Here is a 21188-nt window from a genome sequence, read left to right on the forward strand (position 1 = left end):
TTTGTACACTAACAGTTTGGATTTATTCCATGAAAAAATATTAACCTCAGTGCAGAGGCTGCTAGTACGGAGTTAAGTCTTTAGGAGTTGAGTTCAGGGCTAGCATATACAACACCCATCACATTTAATAGGTTAAAGGAAATCCATAAAGGATACAAACCTTCAAAATCTAAAGCACCAAAGTTACAAAGAAACATCTCTGACAGATTACAATGTCTGATATTCCTCCTGGACACACAAGTGGTTAAAATACTGCTCCCTCTAAACACAGGGTCTGATGAGCATGGCAACAGCTGTAAACTTCCACAAGTTTACAAGATAATTTTTTTAAATCAGATCTTACATTTACCTGATAAACATCACTCACAAAGCATGAATTGGAGGGATCTCCAGAACCACCTGCTCCTGGCAAAAGTAGAGTTTTTAATCCTATCTGTCAATTTCTATTTTTTAAGCAAAATCTGTAGGAAAGAGTTAAAGTTGATTGACCAAAGGCTTGTGAGACTTTTCAGGGGCTTTCTCCATTGCACCAGGGATGAAGCTAGGCTGGCATTTTGAGAACATACAAGATGGGAAAGGAGATGTACAACAGTCTGGCTGAAGTCATAGAGAAGTAGACAGAGATGTAGAAGATGATCCTCATCCATATTGACCAGGATCTTTGAAAACAGGCTTGAATTGATTTCTAAGGAGAACTGGAATTCAAAATGGTGATTCTGTTGCTGTGCTGACTACTACTTTACTCTAAGTCACAGCAGCACACTTGTTACTACGTACTTCTGCTCCTGGGGACGTGCTTTTAGGGAAGCGCTTCCAGCAGCAAACAGTGCTTAGTCAAACAAGGCTGAACAGACAACCACAGCAGTGTCACTACTCACATACAGCACACAGAAGACGAGTGGGAATGTTGCTTATCAAATTTGGGTTGCATGTACAAAACGCTGCAGAGCTGCTCAGAGCCTTGGTCCCAAAATAGCAGAGGTACCTAAACATTTAAAGTTCAAACCTGAGATTTCTGTTTAGGTACCTGAGAGTCCACAGGCACTTCAGTTTTTAAAGTAAAAACTAAAAAGTAAAGTAAAGCCTCCCAGCTCACACCAAAGCCTGTCTGCAATGCCAGAATCAGTCATACTGCATCTAACCTATGCAAAATGAGTCCAGCAGGCATGCTCAAGGCACAAAATAACACATACTCACAGCACAGAAACCCCAAGCAAGCATTTTGAACATTCATTCAAAAACACACCCAATCACCTGCCCTTTTTTTATCATCTTTCTTAGTAGTTAGAGACCGCAGCACAGGAGGCCTGGGCTCAAGGCCCTCTTTAAACCCCGAGTGGGCCTTCAAACCCTGATCTTTCTGCCTGGAGATGGCCCCAACCACAAAGTGACAGAAAACAACAATCATGGTGAAACTCTATTAGTATGTGATCAAGAACTGAAGAACCATGGGTTAATTAACCTTTCTCATAAGTCAAAATAATTCCAATTATATTGCATTTGTCACAGACAACAACGCTGGATTAGATGATTTATCTTGCAATACATTGTTTACGTGCTTTATTTCACAGGCTTAACACATTCGCTTTAACATTCTTCTTTCTCATCCTTGCTCTAATTTTTACGAAGGACATGATTTTTGAACACTTTTCAAAAATATGGCATGACTTGCTGAATATTACGAGTTTCTTTCAGTCTATATATTTCACCTAGGTACGTACTGGTGTGACAGAAGCACAAATCAGCTACGGATTTAAGACGATGCTGAACAGCATGCTGAGCTGATACTAATGATGCACTAGAGCAGTTCTAAATTGTATCATACAGTGTTTAAACCTCCAGAGTGGATCACAGAGAAAAAAGTTAAAGGACGTTATTGGGTTTCTGAAGTGAGCAGGAGGGGTTACATCCCTATAGAATATTTCTTTATGCCAGTCGTGGCACATCTGACTGCAGTGCAGCTGAACAAAGCCACCAAGAACTGCTTCGAGCTATAGGGCAGGCACTGACCTACACATTTTGGTCTGTGCCATCCACGAGGGACCTGGAGCTGGGCTTCCACAACAAGGGGAGGATGAGGAGTCGATAGTGTACCCACAAATTATCTGCCACTGCTCCGTCGTGCACGCCTGCCACTACTCCGCTGCTAAATGAGCGGTAAGACAAGGAAATCTCTGTGTTGTTACTGCTGACGTGGGCCCTTACGGGCGGCCCGGCCGGCCCTGTCTCCCTGCTGCGAACAGGGCCCCAGCGCGAGGTTCAGGGCAGGTGGGCGCGGGGACAGCCCCGACCCTGGCGTCTGATGGCACTGTCTCACCCTGAAGGTATCTGCCTTTCTCTCTGCTCTCACCGAGGTCACAACTACTACGGCTTGCTGTGTATTACTCCAAAGCAGTGTGCGCTAATGCACTTAATCCCGGCTTCTGAGGAAACCCTGCAGTGAAACTGTTCACCCCAAGAGAGACAGAAAAACGAGGAATTTGGACTTCAAAGTAAGTAAAAGCTGAGCTTGGCATCTCTAATCGGGCCCCTTTCTGCATTGCTATCACTTCAGCCTCCCTCTATGCAAAGAGCGGCAGAATTCAGTAAGGAGGAACACAAATTGCTCCATGTTCATTTGAACAGCAGAATGAAGATTATGAATTGTTTTCTACCCAAGTTACTGTACTTTCCAATTAATGTCAACAACCTGACAGCTGTAACAGGTACGCTGCAAGTGAACCGCATGTGGAGATAACAGGTTCTTCAAGTGGCTTTTGCTACACACCACACTACGGTGGCATTCATACAAGAAATGCAAGAAATTAAGTGGACGGTAAGAAGGAAAAACAACTTACCAACATACTTGCTCCACAATACAATGATTTCATTCCTGCAAAGAGCTATTTCAAGATACATGACTTTCTAGATAAAGAAAGTGCTGTAAATCTCACCTACCTGTAGCTCTAGAGCAATAAATACAATAGAAAAAAATAACAGGATAGGATTGTAATTAGGTAATTGGCCAAGGGGGAGATGACAGTGGTTTGTGAAGAAGGGAGAAGCACAGCCCCAAGGAAGGCTATTACTACAGCTGATTAATGACAAAGGGAAACACCAATAGCAATAATGTTCTTGCCACAAAAAAGCAGACCCATGGCAATGAAGTGCGCTAATGACCCAAAGCCCATAGGCACTATCAGTGCAGAGGGGGATCTGGATAGAAGGGGAGCTGGATACCTTGAGACATGGAGAAGGGATTTACTTAAAATGCACAAGGTGAAACGTCTTCCGTTCAAACAGGAGCAATGAAAAAATTCCCTTCTGAGTGGCAGAAGGAAAGAAAGACTTGCAAATATTGGCAATCACAGGACAACTACAAGTCATTAATGTTTTGAAGTAACAAGGAAGGATGCACTGGGCCAAGCAGGTCCCACAGAGCTAGCTAGTACTAAAGATGTCAAACCCTGTGAGCCCTCATCTAGTGCACAGGGTATAACTTGCTCAGTTATTTCCACAGAAGACTGATTCACAGCAGAGCAAGGCTATCAGGATGACCTATAGAATGAAAGCTTATTTCAAGAGACAAGCAGAACTTGGCTTTTAGCCTAAAAAAACCCCAACCTTAGGAAACAACTAATATCTCAACATACATCTGAAGCTTAAACAGAGCGAGTTAAAGAAAAGATGAAGAGCTATTTAAATACAATGAGAATGTTGTCACAAGAACAACTGAGAAAACCCTGGCCATGAATAAATGGAGGCTGCAAATTAATAGAAATGTTTCTAACCATCACAGGAAAGAGGCTGTGGAACAGCATCCCAGTAAGAATGAAAAAGATACAAAAAAAAAGACCTCAGAGCTCTACAGCTCTGGAATGAAGCCTGAGCAATATTAAAAAGGCATTATGAGATATGGTTAAAATATTAGCCTGAAGAGACTATCTTTTAAAGGATAATGAGAGAGAGATCCTAGAACCATAAAAAGCATCAAATGTGAGACAAGCTTGGATGAAATTAGAAAAAAAACCTTGTTGTCTTTTTAAATTTCTTAGGGTTTGGGTACCTTAAACCCAATACCATCCATAAAATATAAATATCAACATTCAAAAACAAAGTTCTGTTTAATACTTCTGCTTAATTAAGCAGATGCATCTGTCATTCTCCATAAAATCAGTACTCAGCAAAAATTACAATATAACAAATACCTAAACAGTTTTATTCAGCTGTTTCTTGATACTGCACCAAATTTCAAGTCCTTGAATTCTCTGGTTACAGAACGAAATGCATGGGAAATATGGAAAGAAGGCCTTTCTTTTCCACTGACAGTACTACTTTCTGTATAATACAGTAGTAAAAATAAACTGACATATAAATAGGTTATAGTATAAATTTATTTGGAACCAATTAGATTCATAACAAATTGAATTGAGACTAGTGGCCAATGTGCTTATTCTTCTTCAGAGATTTGATAACCTCTTCTGCTCAGCAAGGCTATTAAATCTCCTGATGTACATCAGGAGATTACTGATTCAGTTTAGTGCAAGAACTTTTTTCTGGCAGAGGACTATAATTTTCTTGAATATTTCTTTTATAAAGCCAGCCACTTTTATGTCACTAAAACGTAACTTCTGAAGATTTCAGCTGAAGCAATCTTACATATGCCATATTAAAGAAAAATATTTTTTCCATCACAGCTTTTAAATGAAAACAGGTACACTGTAAAATATTTCTTCAGAGGAAAAAGCTGGGATGAAAAGATTTCAAACAGGCATAGCCATCACGCAAGTTTTTACCTGTATCAGTGATACTGCTTTTCATACAGGTTTTCAGTGTTTTAGCATTCCAAGAGGTTTTGAAAATCATTTGTATCAAACCTCGATGCCACATTCGGCCCCTTAATCTCAATTCTTGTCAATGGTCAGCAGTTCTTTTAGAGTTCCCTCCAAACTGATTAGCTACAAGCAAAACTCCTAAGAGAGAGAGTCCATTAATGTACTTTTTGGCACAGAAAACTGAGCAGGGTGGGCTTTTGGCCCTTTCTTTCCATCTTGTTTTGGCACATGCCCGTAACAGAGACGACGTCCGTTACAGTTCCCAGAGGTGCTAGCCTCTGCGAAGTCTTTATATTTATCCATGAATGAAGAAAAATCTAGCTCATAAGGGAATCTGGAGCACAGGAGGGAGTTTTCATGGTTATACTCTCCCTCTTACCCACTGACTCTGTAGGATGGGGGAAGTCACAGCTTTTCCACAAGCCAAATACTCCTCCCCTGCTCTTCACACATCCCTCCACCACCAGCTATGCTCCACCAGCCGCAGCTCGAGTCACGAACCCTCGCGCGCTCCTGCACTCTTTGAACCATCTGATAGGATTTAACTCGACGCCCAGCTGACCAGAGGAGAACACAGGCATTCCAGTTAAATACTGGCTTGGATATTAAAATAGTCCCAATTTAAAGCTGAGAAGAGTAGCTCTGAAAACAGACCCCTTAGCCATCCCTCGGGCAAGATGCTGTGCCCCTTGCCTGCTACTTAGGCGGACAGAGACACTGCCCAGCTGAGATGATCCTGCACACCTGCAGAGACAAGAAATCAGGGAAAGGAAAGCTGGAGGAATGCTAGGGAGCATGTTTGAAGGCAACTACCAGATCTCACTCTCCTAGGATAGGAAATCAGCATTGTGTCACAGATCCGTTCCTACCCAATGCCTGTCATCCAAAATGAGTATCTGAAGTTAGGGTTATTTAAAACCTAGAAACAGTTTCCAACCACTACCGACGTTCATCTTAGTGAAACAAGAAAAGCGCTGCAAACATAGCGCTTATGATAATGAAGAGACTAATACTGAGTAACTCAGCTGCTTCTCTTGGTATTACCCCGCATACAAAGGCAATGCCCTATCCTGAACAGTTACAAGCTGTAGGAGTAATTTTTAAGTAGTGAATAAATATGTGTTTGTCTCCTCTTACGGTATTTGGCAGCAAGCCAGTACCTCGACAGGCTGTGGGACTTGAGGTGGAAGATATCCACACCATTTCTGAGGAGGCTACCTCAGGATGGCTTCTCTGACAACTCAGTAATTCCACTCATTAAGATGGTTTGCAGTTATCTGATGCCAAAATACCTCATATAGATCTGAGGATTTCCTCTACTTGCTTAGAAACAGGCTACGGTCTGTAACAGCACCTGGAGCACTGTCATTTATGCTGTGTGATTTCACAGTCAATCTAACTCCATAATTCTTTACTGCCTACAGCCTATAAAAATAAATAGCAGCAATAGCAATTAATGAATGCACTTTAAGCACGTTGCTAGCCCACTGTTGTATGTCATCAGTATTCCACTTGCACTGTACGAATATAAAATGCATCTCTATTTTCCTTGCTGGCAAATGAGCCTACTGAAAGTACATTAATTTTTTGGCTGTGTGCTGGACCTTAAAATCAGCTGTGTACTGAAAGGCTCGGAGGATGCTATGCTCACTGTGCCGCTGTACACTACAGCAGGTTGTAACAGTAAAATGTACTGGTCTTCTTGTCATGCGGACAGTGCCATTTTGCTTTCAGCCTGCCAGACAATCAAGCATTTTGCTTATCAACCTGCAACTGCATGTATGAAGTCTATTTTTTTTCCTCCCATTTGTTGCCTGATGTAAGCAACCAGGCGTGAATCCAACACAGGAGAGAGAGAAAGACGCAATGACCCAGAAAATTAAAGAAGGAACAAAGACCCATTCATAATGTCATTACAGAGAAAACAAGAAAAAGATCTCTGCTTGTTCAGAGCTAAATGAAAGTTTTCTTCCTCAGCACTGCAGCTTTATGTCCATTTCTAGTATTTTCCTCCATCTCCGAGATGGACATTAGTGGCTGACTAAGATCCCAAGAATGACATGTAGTATGTTGTTGACATAATTCTCTTTTGGCAGCTAAACTGCATGTCTTCGTACACCATTGATGCAGTCTGGGAGCCCATTCTCCAAAAGCCCATGATTATACCTGGAACATTCCTCCTGGCCATTATGCCTGTGAGAAGCAATAGCAACCACCTGGCAGTCTTCCACCGCTATAGCTTTGAGTTAACTTCAAACTGACCTGCAATTAATTTGAAGCAGTCTAAGCCCGTTTCCAGAAGATAACTGTCACTGTGATACTCTTTCTGTTGTGTGCTCAGGTGCAGATGAGTCCCGGTAAGCTTTTCCACAAAGGTTTTGGGGAAGTCTTCCCCAGCTGGAAGTTTGCTGACCACTCACAGTCTGCATGGGAATATCATCTCACTCACCATCTTGGACAATTCACACCTGAAACTTCTGTCTATAGGTGAGGCAAGCAAGACAGAAGGAAACTTGCAATGGTATATAATCCATATAATCCAATCACTCTTCATAGGCAGGAGTGATTATATCTAAGTCTTTCCAAGCAGATGTCTGTGAAATCAAGGATACTCAAGCCTGTCAGTCACTGGCAGCGTTTTAGCTATAATATCTGAAATAACCAGCTATAATTTCAAGGACTGGAATCTCACCTCATTTTGTTACAGTCCGGGGTAAACAAAAATAGAAGTATGCAGCACCAGGAAAGTCTGGGGCAGAGCTGTTGGCCCCTTCCCCATCTCACAACCAGGAACTGCAGGAAGGTAGACAGTTCTGCCAGAGGAAAACCAGACTAGCTTTCTGGAGTGGGTAAGATACAGAGAACTGTGGGCTATATCTTACCCATCTTATAACACTTCACCATGCATGTGTAGCATTGACAAAGCTATAAAGGATACAGCGTATAGCACATCTACACAAGCTCTCAGGCTAGACTGGCCATGATACCCACAAATTAATTTGTGGAGTACATACTTCAGTGCAGGAAAACCCTTAGAGATTCAGAATGTTCTTATGAGATGACAAAACATTAATGACTCAGGTGTACTAATTAAATTGAAGGAGAGTTTGGGGAGTTTCCTGTGCACTATGTAACTTGACTCCAATAATTTATGGGAACTACACATCTAGTAATTTTCGCATTAGAAAGTGCATTTCCATTTTCCATTTCCCTTCTGGAAAGTAGAATTTCCCAGTAGCTTAAAGACAATGTTACTGCCCTTTAAAAGGTCTCCTATAGCGTTAAGGGTGAGAGAGATCCTCACAGCACTGTGTACGTGGCTGTTCCAAGCTACCAAAACAACCCCCAGGAAAACTGGAAAAGTTGTCTGGTTTATATTGATTTATTATTTTAAGGAATCAATATGGTTATTTAAAATTTACAAGCATGCTGAAGAGATTTAAGAAATAATGCACTTTAATCCATTTTCAACCTAATAGCATCTTAAGTGTTTATGATAAAATACTGCTGTCATTTGCCACACTAATTAAAACAGTTTGAGCTTTGTTGTTTTTTTTTTTAAATATGTAAAGCAACAACATTAAATATTTTCTGATTTTTCATAATGATGCTTTGGGTGCCAGTTACAGGTTTGCAAATTAAGTGCTTGCTCTGACTATGCACAGATATGGCAGATGGTCTCGTGTTAATTAGTCGCAGAAAGCGGGAGGTGGAGTAACACCACTGTGGCAGTGATGAATTTTATGCCACAACTCTCTCTGGCTCTCCATGCAGGCTTCACATCACCTTAGTGCATTGGAACACCACTAACTACTTCAGCGTGCTGGCTGTATCCCTGCTGTATCCCCATGTGAAAGAGCATGATACAGATAGAAAGTCCCCCTGCATAAAGGCATCCTTGCACTGACATTTTTTGCATGGGGACAAATTTTACCCTAAGAAGAGAACTTGAGTAATTCAAAAGAATTACAGGCTCTTCACAGGCGTGACATTATCTAATGTGGGCTGACATTATATATGCTCAAAACTTCTTTATGTGAATAGTATCTTTACTGCTTGCAAAGCTTATGTTACCACCCAAAACTTTATTTAATGAACATCAGGCATAATTTTTAAATGCATTCAGTTTTGCCCCGGTTCTACTTTGATTTCAACCAGGATGAGTTTTACTACTCTCCATGTGTTTGGTGTCTTTGTCTAAATCTACCTCAGCTTTCCAGCACAGTTAAGCACCTCTCCTAGGTGCCTCTCTCTTCCCAGTTAGGAACCAGCCCTCTGCAATGCAAACGTCTTCTGCACATGGCTGTATCTGCAGTTTGGATCGTCCCGAAGAAATTTCAGTAATTACTTCTTTTAAAATCCTATCCATCTTTTTAATGAGCACTTAACTTTCCAGTGCAACTTCTCATCTTTGGACTAGAAGAATGTAAATAGGGAGAAAAGCAAGGCAATGAAAAGAGTAAAGAAAAATATAATTAGTAAGAAAATAAAGTAGGGGTATTATGTAACATCCTGGATATAAAGACAAGAGTAAGCATGTATAGCTTTACCATGATCTAAAAATCTAAACCCCAGAAACTTTGTGTCTTTAAATGAAATAAATCAAGTTGGAAACCAGAAGTAACAGAAGCTTGGCTTCCCATGGTGGATAGTTAGCTAACCTTTATTGAAATGTTAGGAAGATATTCCTTTACCAGTACTCATAACCGTGATTCCTCCCCTGTCCCTTTCACCACACTTCACTAATATTATGTGAATTAATGAAAGATACTCTTAAAAAAATTCATCAGACTCTGGATGAAATATATGCCATGAAATAAAGCTTTCACTAAAATGCTGATGTGATTGGTATATGACCAAGACATGAGGGGCTGCAGAAAGTTCTTTATGAACACAAAGAAAGGTTGCAACAAGAATGTGATTAAAACAGAAGAAAAATTAACAATTACTTTGTGATTGTGAGAGTTCACTAACTGACCAAAATTTTTTTTCATGCTTTAATTATTGAGTTGCTTTTAGAAAGTTAGTGATTAGTTATTTTTAAAGTTTAAGTTTAAAAATCTCAAAACCATAACACAGAACCATTGGCCACTGCATTAAATTACTTTTGCACAGGCAAATGTGATTATTATTATTATCATCATTATTTTAGTGAAATAAAATATTAAGCTAACGTGACCTTGGTAAGTCAGCCGCAAAGCTACCATACTGTCCAAGCTAGACTCTGTAAGCGTTGCGTCGGAAGCATAGTTTTTCCTATTATACTGAGTTAATATGATCCGGGACTGCAAACTCCTAAAGTACTTGGGAAGCGATGGGCACGCTGCTGAGAGTGCTTGATGAACAAGAGACCCCTACGCTCATCCCCAGTGCCTAAGATACCACACATGCCATCAGCCAGTACTGCTTGGCCAAAAGTTGGGACACAGAAATCTAACTAGTGAGCTTCCCATAAATGACTCCCATTCTGAAATATGAAACCCTGTAGCTATGTTCAAACGCAAGTCCCTCTGATTACTCAGTGTAGCTTTTAACATATTTATATCCTAGCAGATGCATTCGATCTAACAAACAAATCACTCCTATTACCAAGTTACTCGATGTTTTTAACCTTTTCACTGAATATTCCATCTTAGCCATTCCCATTAATATTGCTTCACAATAAACGATGTAACTCTGGGTTGTGCTGTACGTTCCACTGAAAAAATGGTATAGAAGTGGTATATCCAGCCCAGGGCTTTTTCACAATTCCCAGGAAACTGTAATGCCACAAGAATCAGAAACGCTGACCCACAGAACCACATTCCCAACTCTAAGCTGAAGATGTGATATGTTCTAACAGGTTAATTAAACAAATAGATGAAAATTCATGGGAAAAAAAAGTATACTTGAAACTGCTAGCCGTGCCAGCATGGAAGACAGCATGTGCTGCATCCATAGCAAGACAGCAATCCAGGGAATTTTGATTAGGGATAAAACAAGACAGACATATACATAGCGAAACTGATATAGCACAATGGTCATGTTTTTACATCTGTGGCCCGGACTGCAAGCCTGCTTCATTTCATCAAGACCAAACCAGTAAAGGACAAAGACGCGAGTTATGATTCTTCTCACATACAAGCAATCTTGTACAAAGAATGGCTTTTTGCAGGATTGCATGGATTTTCCAATTTAACTAGGGTGGAGGCTGCAGGATTTCTGCATGCAAAGAGATTTGCAAATGCACTATGGATTGTACATTATTTAGTCTGTTAGAGTGACTACATAAAATATTGCAAAGTGTACTTTCTGCTTTTATATAAAGCTATAGTAATTAGATTATTCAGACCCCCTAGAAACATGGGGCTTTGATTCACACTTCCAATATTTCCTAGATACTGTATTTGACATAGGTTACTGCTGCTTTGGAAATGCCAGGATGCTATCACATCACAGAAAAAGAAATACTTGACAAACACTCCTAAACCAAGGTAATTTCTATCTTTGTGAAAGATCAAAGAGGCTGCCCAGGATAACATGATCGCAGCATCTACATCTCTCCTATCTACAATTCTACATTAGTGTGTCTTCACTGGCTCACTAAATTACGTTGTTGTAATCGAGCTCCAAGTGAGTATTTGCCTGTTTGAGAAGCAGTCCTGACCTGACAGACACCGTCAGAATGAACGAGACAACACAATTTGTTTTACCTTGATAGTCTGAGTCATCAATATTTTATCACCTTTTGTCATTTTCCTTGGTGCTTTCATTACAGCGGTAAGAGACAGTAAGAATTTGCAAACATGGGAACCAAAGCCCTTGAAGTCTAACGAATAAAATGTTTGCCTTATTATTTCAAAGGCAGCTGCTTCTTTTGTAACTGCATTTTTATTAAACCCAATTAAAATGGTAGATATTTTAAAGTAAATATTGAGTAAAAATTTGAACTGAGGTTAGATGGCATGTTCCCTACAGCCTTTTACTAGAAGATTAGATGTGCATCTTAACAAGAAATAATATATACAAATAGATATGAGTATAAACCTTACTTATAAGGCCTATTTACCTCCATAAGTCCTATTAAACTTTGATACTGAGCAAAACTACCAGATGTTCACAGTATTGCTACTAAAATTTTTAATCTGGATGTGTATCTCAATCTTGAATAATAAGAAGAATTGTTCAATTTTTAAAACTTTTCTTTGAATTGTTTAGAATCATTGTCTGGAGAATCTAAGAAGAACTGGATGGGAAGGAGTGACATTATACTAACCTTCCTTCATTATATAATTTAATTTAAATACAAAAGGCACCTCCATACTTGCTGTTAGCATTCTGAAACTCACAGTCCCCATAGGAGTAATCAGATTGCAGGATGGCAGTATGCAAAACTACCTTTCTACCCTAAAAAAATGAAACAATTAAATGCCTCTGCCACCCCCCAAAACCTCATAATTTATCCAACACTATCAAAGAAATGTTTTCACATTTCACACATATTCAAAAAGGTAAGTGTGACTTCTTCCAGTGTAGTATCATCTGTCACTGATCAAGACATTCAAACAGACCTCAAATACCTCTAGACACCCTCTCAAGACATGGGCATTTGTCATTCTTCACGGACTCTTTGTCAGTTTGTGGTCTCCATCATCGTACATCTGTAAATACTGTGAGAAAGAACAAAATCTTCTGCAGTTTTACAAATATCTAAGGTTTTCTGATGAAGGCTATGAGATGATTTAATACAGAAGCAGTCAACTTAAGCCTGCAGGCAGCTTAGTGGGGCAATGCAGCTAGCCCACACGTGGGATTATCTGTCCTGGGACTGTCCTGCAGCTCACTGGATGCTGGACACACAGCCTCCTTCAAGGTGCTATCTTTGGCGGATGAGGTGAGAGGGGGCAAATTGCATCGCTGAGTACCATCAAAATAAATGCACCGCAGGGAGGAGTCAACTGTAAAGGAAATATATTCCCAGGATCATCACCCTGCCCATGCACAACAGTCCAGAAGCATGACAAGAAAAGGGGTTCAGAAAAGGGGCCATGGCACAAACCTCTCCTCCAAGGCTGAAAGGAGGTAAGTGGTCAACTGACCAGGAGAACCGAGTACCATTTTTTTGCTAAATCCTAACACATTAACTATAGTTTTTCATCCTTTGATTTGAGCACATGATTAAAAACCCAAATCACATTTGCCTAACCTGATTTCTTTTTCCCCTTTATGTTAGCCAGTGAAATGTATGTTCAGTGCTCTGTTCTGTTCCTAAGCTCTTCTCACGTAACAACATGGTAAATCCACACTAGAAAGCAACTTATGCTTCGCAAGTAACAAATAAAACTCGGAAACAAAACAAAAACAGATACCAGAAGGATGCCAGCAAATTGATGGAAACCCATGAAAGTGATAAAAAGAATTAAGGCATTTAAATAATGAGGGGAAAAAAACACCAGCCATGTGTGCAAACTTAGCACTTAGCAAAATGATTAGTAAGGAGGAATATAAGTATTCCAAGAGCCCTGACACCAAGAAGCAGTTTAACCATGTATCTCTGACACTATCTCCTGTGCCAGCTGAGAGTCTGATGGGTGGCTGACAGATGCTACCCTGCTTCTTCCTTTTTAACATAGTGATTTTTTCCTCATTTTATCCAAGATCTGCCTGAAGCGAACAAACTCCTTCTTATCTCTTACAGACAGGTAGGGGCAATGCAGCTTCTACAGTATATTCATCGTCTTCTTCTGCATGGGGGTGGGGAAAAAAGCCTCCACACTGCCTAAATTTGGCATCAGTGAATAGTTTCAGAATCCGCTTGCTGCATTTGCGGGTGAGCTGGCAACCTCTAAAAGGAGATGTCCTACGAAATGAAAACATGGATGTATAATTGTGTCTTGTTCCTTCCGTAGGACTTGTCAATGTTTTCTCAGAGCAGATCTGTATAAAGGGGGCTTGGATTTCAACAAGATAATTAAATGGAGCACATACCAGTATGTTACTGAGACTTCATGTAGGAGACAAGACTCCTGAATAACAAATTAGCTGTTCTCTTCCTGAGTTAGGTCTGAAAAACTAATTTGATAATAAAATTTGCCATAAGAACAGGTGGCTTTAAAAGAGTTTGACAGATGTATGTTGGGGCTGTGTTCTGTTCTGAATACCACTCTGGTTCTGAATAGGTGAGCAAAATATTTTTGCTATTTAGGGTAGCGCATTATGCTTATTTTTCTGCAATTTTGCAAAGAACACAATTATTGAGTTATTGAATACTATATACTTAATCCCATGGGATGTATAAAAATATCAGTGTAGCTGACAGATGATGACAGTTTTCTTTCTGATAGTTTCCTCTAAACAGAAATGGAAATAGTCACTCTAACCCAGCTGGGACCAGAGCCATGCTCACGTTTCTAGGCTGTCCTACAAGGATTAATAAATGTCATTTGAAGTACTGCTTAATGAAGTAAACAGGTTGTCCAGTAAACTTCAGTTAACATTTCCTCATTTGTAAATTCAAAACAAATGAGATCTTTTCAACTTCCAGATAATCTTTCAAACAACCAAGTGTCTACAGAAGGGGTGTTGTATCAGTTAATTCCCTGTTTCTTTGACCATCCTTCTGCCATTCACAATGTGCCAATATTAGATCACAGCCAGGCACCAACCTGGAGCAAACCAAGTAGTTCCCCCCCCAAAAATGGAAAAGCACAGAGGGTCACACTGGGATTCAAACATCACACTCCAACACAAGAGAGTCTGAACAGACATGGCGATAGCCTACCCCATGGCATGCATTAGAAAGCTGGGAGAGGGACAACCTCCGAGTTTCTTTGTAAATGCTAATTCTCTCCTAACCCTGCACCGTGTTTCACTACCAGCCCTCCCAAACTGTTCTTCTGCAGGTCCCAACTCTATAGTAAATTCCATGGGTTTATATCCACTCCAAACATACTCCACTTTTAGGATTTAGGATGTTTATAACCTTACAGTAAGCAGTCACTGAGTTTACAGCAAATCCTTTCAGGCATGGATTGGATTGTAAAATATGTTTGTGAAGTTTCCAGGACTGTGAAGTCACACACCCAGTGCTAATGGCCCTACTCATAGGAAGAGCTGTCACAAACACTTACCTTTACAAACAAAGCACTTAATATGGAAGTATTTGTTCTGAACTCTCAAAACTTCTCCTTTGCATGGGTTTCCACAGTTATTGCAGAGAATTGCAGTAGTTGATGGCTTCTCCAGTTGGCTATGTACAGCCTGCGGTTGTGAAACTGCAAGGGAAAACAAAACGTAGAGCATTTTAAAGGCCATCAGATGCATCTTCTATAAGACCTACAAATAATGACAATTAACAGCTGGGACAAAACCAGTCAAGCAGATAAAAGTTTTAACTTCTAGTATTGGCCAGCAAAGGAGAAGAGATCTGCTAAAGCAGCTGAGCCAAGCTTCCCATTTCATAACTTTCAAAACTAGGTAACATTTCAAACATAAATCAGAATTGCTTATAGAGGAAAGAATACAGATGGTCAAGTCTTGAGAACCTCCGCCTGAAATTCAAAAAATGCTTTTTCGCATTTTCTCTTCAAGAAGTCAAAGACTACAGATAAAAGCTGTTGTTTTTATCCAAAATACCTTTAATTGGATTTAACTGTTACACTGTGAGCTGCTGATCTTTAAATTCAGGGTAAATGCCTTTTTAGCTGATTTTAAGATAGAAATACACTTCTGTAGATGTTTTGAGTTCATACTTCTGAAGCATTGACATCTCTGTAAATACCACGTACATCTGATCATTAAACAAAGATTGCCGTCATTCTGTAAGAAAACCATGATTTCAAGAGATTAGGCTTATCTAGGTTAGTAAACAATTAAGTGAATTAAAAATTTGCTGCCATCTTGTGATGTAAATTAGAAATTGCATTTATTGGGCTGTTGATAATAACAATATAAATTGGCATCCCAATGTGTTATGTAGAACAGGTGAGATATGACCTTATTCTTGCAATTCTGCTGCAGTACTTGCATCAATTTTTTTATCACAGTGTACTCAGGAGTCTAGAGAGCAAATACCAAGGCAGTTAATTATAAAGGGGCTGTACTATAACTCAGTAGACTTGGCTTTTTTCCTTTGTGAAGAAGAACTAATAACAGGAAAATATATTAAGTGTTTTAAGTAAATTACATATTTAATGACATTCTTCTTCTGTAATGTGGCATGCTTATTCTAAGGTTGGATTACTTATTTCCAAGTGATGGAATTTTTTTAAATTTTAGCTTCAAAATAAACTTACCAACCAACCAGTCAGGATGGAGCAACCTCTCAGGCCAATACACTACATATGAATGGGAATCAGATGTGTTTCCCTTCAGGGTTTAGTTGAGGGATAATGACACTGCTGTGTGCCACTACTTTTCTTTCATCAATATTAAAAAAAAACAACAAAAAAAAATCAGGAAGTAACTTTTTGTATGAGACTGCTGCAAAACGATTAATAAATTTGTAAGAGGCTGGGTTAAACTCAGACTGGCCAAGATCTTTAGTTTCTATTCCTATTGTAATATCAGAGTTGCTACTTCAGAAAAAAGGCTTCTGAAAGAAAAAAAAAAAAAAAAGAGGGGAAAAAACCCCACAAAATTTATTTTAATTAAAAAACCAACAACAACAGAACAACAGTAATGTCTATACCTTCACCATAGGTAGGGACAATATAGAGAGGTAGCGATGGTACTGTCACTATGAACGTATATGATAACAGACGATACCAACATCAGTAAGTGAGAGTCATTCAGCTCTTGTTCTCTAATATCTGGCCCTGCTGCTCTTCCTCCTCTATTCTCACCTCATTCCGCTGGCACCTTGTGGTGATACGTAAAAGGCCTTTCCACATCCACTGACTTTAAGGAGTCAGTATTTCAGTGAGATGCTGAGCCTCCCACCCAGTCTTCCAGGGGAGTTCCTGCAAGTTTTGCCCAAACCGGCACCTTCTACTCCTGTAAGTAAAGGGTTTTTTTTCCCAAGGAGATACATGGGATTGAGCTGCCCGTAGCATTATTCACCACCCATTAGCATTCTGCCTTGTCTGCTGCATTCTGGGATTGTCATAAAAGTCCTGCTCAAGGCAATGTGAACTTTGGAGCTATTACTGAAGCCCTGGTTATAATTAAGTACATCTCCAGTAAAAACAACACAGCACGACAGGCAATTAGAAGATTACAGAAAGGCAGATGCCCAAATTTACACACAGGAAATAGCGCACATGGTTCAAGTTAATAAGAGGGTCTGACTTACTCCTCAAATGAAAAGGGAGGAAACTCTGAACTTTGCAATACTTAACTTTTGACATGAGAATTTCTCTTTACTGTAACCTGCCCAAAACAAACTACCCACCCTGAAGAATAATCAACCCTGTAAGAAACCAAAACAGAGTATTTTTCTGAGTTACTTGTTAGAGTTAAAAGTTTATAACTACAGATAAAGAAGGTTTGCACCCTCCAGAATTACTAACAAGCATCAAATTTGTAGCATTTAATTCATGGAAGACTTGACTTAAACAGAGCTCACCACACACAGAACGTTTTGGCCTAAAAAGTTACATTTGAAATATAAAATTCTGATTGCAACTATTAAACATTTGGCTTTTTTTCACACTTGACTCTTCCCATAGCTAAGGCTTTCTGAACAGCACCTTTCCAGAGGCACCAGCACCTGGTCGGTGCGGAGGCACGCAGAGAGCTGCGATCTCGTGCCGTGGTGTGTCCCATGGGCAGGGCAGTAACCTGGCCGAGGAGTCCCAGCCGCAGCACAGAGCATGTGCTGGAGGGACCCGGATGCACCGCCGGAGAGCCCCAAGGGCAGCCCTCCACGCCAAACATACTCTCTTTCCCTGAAGTGAAAATATTCACATTTCTCTGGAACATTTCCAGAGAAAACTTCATTTTTCTGTTTGTTTTCTTGCACCTGGGAGTTCAATGCTGTGCTTATTGCAAAGCAGCAGAAAATCAAAAATTGTTGTAGATTTGTTTTTTGAATTGTGAAAATTGTTGCAAACTGAAAATAGTTGCAAAGTGGCAGAAAACAGAAAGTTTTGCTTTCCACGATGCATGTGGTGTTCAGTGTCCAGAGCTACAGGGCAGCATGACTTCACACATTTGCTTCTCTTCAGGTCTCTGGATCAAGGTTTAGCATGCAAAAAAAACATTAAAAATAAATTTAAAAGGAGAAGATGTAGCATTTCTGTTGGAATTCTTCCATTAATCTTGAAGTAACACAAATCATATTTAAAATATGCGTGGTAGACAGATGAATAATTATTTTGCTTTTCTCTCAGTTCAGAACTAAGCTACTCAGTATTTCACACAAAACCCCAGTGGGAATACAGCGCCTTTCGGCTCATTATAAAACTGTGCTTCTGAAGACAGTTTTAAATACTTATTCTTTCATCTAGCGCAACAAAATGACATAATTAATGATATATTAGTTTAAATTTCTATATTTTAAAATTTATTGTGCTTCATGTTGAAATTGCAACTGCTGACAATTTTGAGAAACTAACTGTATTAGTGAACTTAACATTTTAACTTATGTTTCAAATCATATTTAAGGAAATATGTTTACACGGTAATTTTCAGCATTCTACTTTTATGCCTTTATGTATCGAAATCACTCTTTGAAGCAGCAGAAGATACAATCAACATATTTAATGAGTGAAACAGTGAATTACTGATGGAATGTAATGATCTGAGACTACTCATCAGATCATAACTAACTAAAGAGCTCATTAAAAATTAAATGCTTACATTATACCCTGATTCATAGAATTTAATGAAACTAGAAATTTCCTTCTTAACTTTAAATGACTTTTTCTAAATGGAAATACAAATGAATGCCTGACTCTCCAAATTTCCCTTTCTCCCACACTGCATTCTGCTCTAGCAGAGGTATCTCCACCAGTCCTTAAACCCTAAAAAGATCTGACTACACTTACTTTTCAACAAGGACAAAAACTGGCAAGAAATGAACAAGCAAGCACTTTCCACAGCACTTCTTTGGTGTGCAAGACCTGTCTGCTGGGGACATCACTGCCAATAATCTTGCCAGATGTCCAGTGCTCACATATTTCTGATGTCGAGACTCAGCCTCCCTCCGACAGGCTATGCAGTACCTAATTCTGCAGCTCTGGATAAAGTTGGGCTTATTGAATTAGCAGTGGTTTGTTAAAAAATTGTCAAATAAGATACATTCCTCGGATTTGCTTCTATACTGCTTGCTCGAGACACACACTTGCTGCAAGTACCACGGGGAAGATGGGACAGTGGTATCACTCGTTATTAAAGCTGCATTACACACCTTATGGCAACTGTTAAAGTGACGTTTTCAGTGTGCTTATAACTTTGCCAAACTTCAACTGTCTACATAGACATTATTCACATTTGGTGTTCTTCAGCTCATTTCTTCAGGGAAGATTTCAGACAAACTGTTTAAGCTTTTTATAAAGGTGAAAAAAAGGACAGGATACAATATATTGTTTTTCAATGTTAAAAAGAAAGCATAGCACCTTGGTTTTGGATGTACTTGGAGTAAAGGCTGAAGCCTGACAGAGATGGACTTTGGGACAGGTACACTGGATCCATGAAAATGCACAATATGTGGTCAAGCCCCCCCCCCTTCTTTGAATAAGCATAGCTCTTTCGGCATTGCTAGACTAAGTAGGATTTAACAACAGTGGGGACCAGGATGAAGTGCCAGAGATGAGGACAAGATCTGGCTGAGACAGGAGTGTTTTGGAAGCAGCACAAGACAAGCTGATGGCAGTGGCAGAAGGAAGAAGATTTGCCAAGTCCCTGGTCATGCTCCACTCTGGAGTCTGGGATGGAAAATGTCACCTTCTCTCTGCCGTGAGCAAACCGCTGAGGGAAATCAAACCCTGCAAAAGATCCTGTCTAGGACCGATCCACGCAGAGGATGACAAACCCCTTTGCTATCAGGCTCTATGACAGCCAAATGAGAGGAATCTTCATGGTACATTACAGACATGATGAAGAAACATATGTCCAGAAACTGCAGGATTTGACACAGTCTTAATGCTTTTTCCCATTTGGTGCATTTTGTTTTAACTCAGCATAGAACCCATAGCTGAGCTTAGAAATCAAGTACTGAAAAGTTAAGAACTGTCATGCTTAAGAATATACATTCAATCTTGGATCAAACCTCAAATATGAAGTTTATTATTAAAGACTTTCACCTGCTTTGTTCGATATACGGACACAAATAAGGCCACATATTCCATGTACTCCACATTATTTCACCCTGTTCTGAAACACCAGTGTATTAGATTTACTGCTCTTGGTGATCACAGAAGGCTGAAATGACAAAGGGCCAAACGACACAATTTAAGATTAGAATTACAGAATCCTAGAATGGTTTGGGTTGGAAGGGACCTTAAAGATCATCTAGCTCCAAGCCCCCTGCCATGGGCAGGGACTCCTTCCACTAGACCAGGTTGCCCAAAGCCCCATCCAACCTGGCCTTCTGCGATATTTCACATGGACATTTTAAAGAGTACTGTGAACTAAAACAAGATATAATTTGAATGGAGAGACAACATTTATGTGATTAAATATTTTATTCCTAAAGAACAAGTTGTTGTAATCCCAACAATTACCTCCCAATGCAGGGAAAGTGCCAATTCCTCACCAATGTTCCTGGATTGATGGTGCAGAACCAGAGCCTGAAGGCAACAGTAAAAAAAAAACCAAAAGGGTTAGGAGGGGTCCTAACATCCCTCGTTCTTTTTGTGCGTTGGGGTTTTTTTTGTTTTGTTTTTTATCCTGTTCTGGAGGTTGCTTGGGTTAAAAAAGTGCAAGCCTTTCATTTCAGGCTCATACAAACAGTATCATATGCCTTCAAGAGCAACCCTCCATCAGCAGAAGAGCTGCATCAATTTTCTTTAGCAACTATCAGCAGTACCGACTCCTCTATTAATTCACAAGGAACATCACTTCTTCACAACCCATTACATTCACTTCATGAGATTAAAACATTTTGTTTGAGGAAAAAAAATATTTAGCAAGACATTAATATCTAAAATTATCGGTTTCAACAAAGGCAAAGGCCACATTCCAACTTTGAACCAAAAATGCACAGCTCTGATAATGGATATTATTCTGCATGAAGGAATTAGCAGAAAATTATCTCTGTGTTGACACTGAAACCTTTCATCTCTATAGCTAGAGGTGGTTGCTGAAAATCAAAAAAAACCAAATATGAGACCCAAATGCCATTTACTCACTAAGTATTTGAGAAACAGGACAGAGGTATTGATTGCTGAAATGCTGTATCAAGCAATTTGGGGAGGGTGTGGTTCACAGCAGCCTGGAGGGGAATTAAATTTG

The 21188-nt window shown here is 39.7% G+C and overlaps 1 protein-coding gene across 11 annotated transcripts in view; it reads right to left on the reverse strand.

Annotated features, from left to right (window-relative positions):
- Positions 1–21188, reverse strand: part of ABLIM2 (actin binding LIM protein family member 2) — a 145042-nt gene that overhangs the window by 90297 nt on the left and 33557 nt on the right. For all 11 annotated transcript variants that reach the window (XM_052780573.1, XM_052780569.1, XM_052780572.1 and 8 more), the window contains exon 2: positions 14924–15067. In XM_052780573.1, coding sequence (XP_052636533.1) covers positions 14924–15067 — 144 coding nt within the window. The remainder of the gene's footprint in view (positions 1–14923; positions 15068–21188) is intronic.

This window comes from Harpia harpyja, chromosome 2, assembly GCF_026419915.1.
Source record: "Harpia harpyja isolate bHarHar1 chromosome 2, bHarHar1 primary haplotype, whole genome shotgun sequence".
Classification (NCBI taxonomy): Eukaryota; Metazoa; Chordata; class Aves; order Accipitriformes; family Accipitridae; genus Harpia; species Harpia harpyja.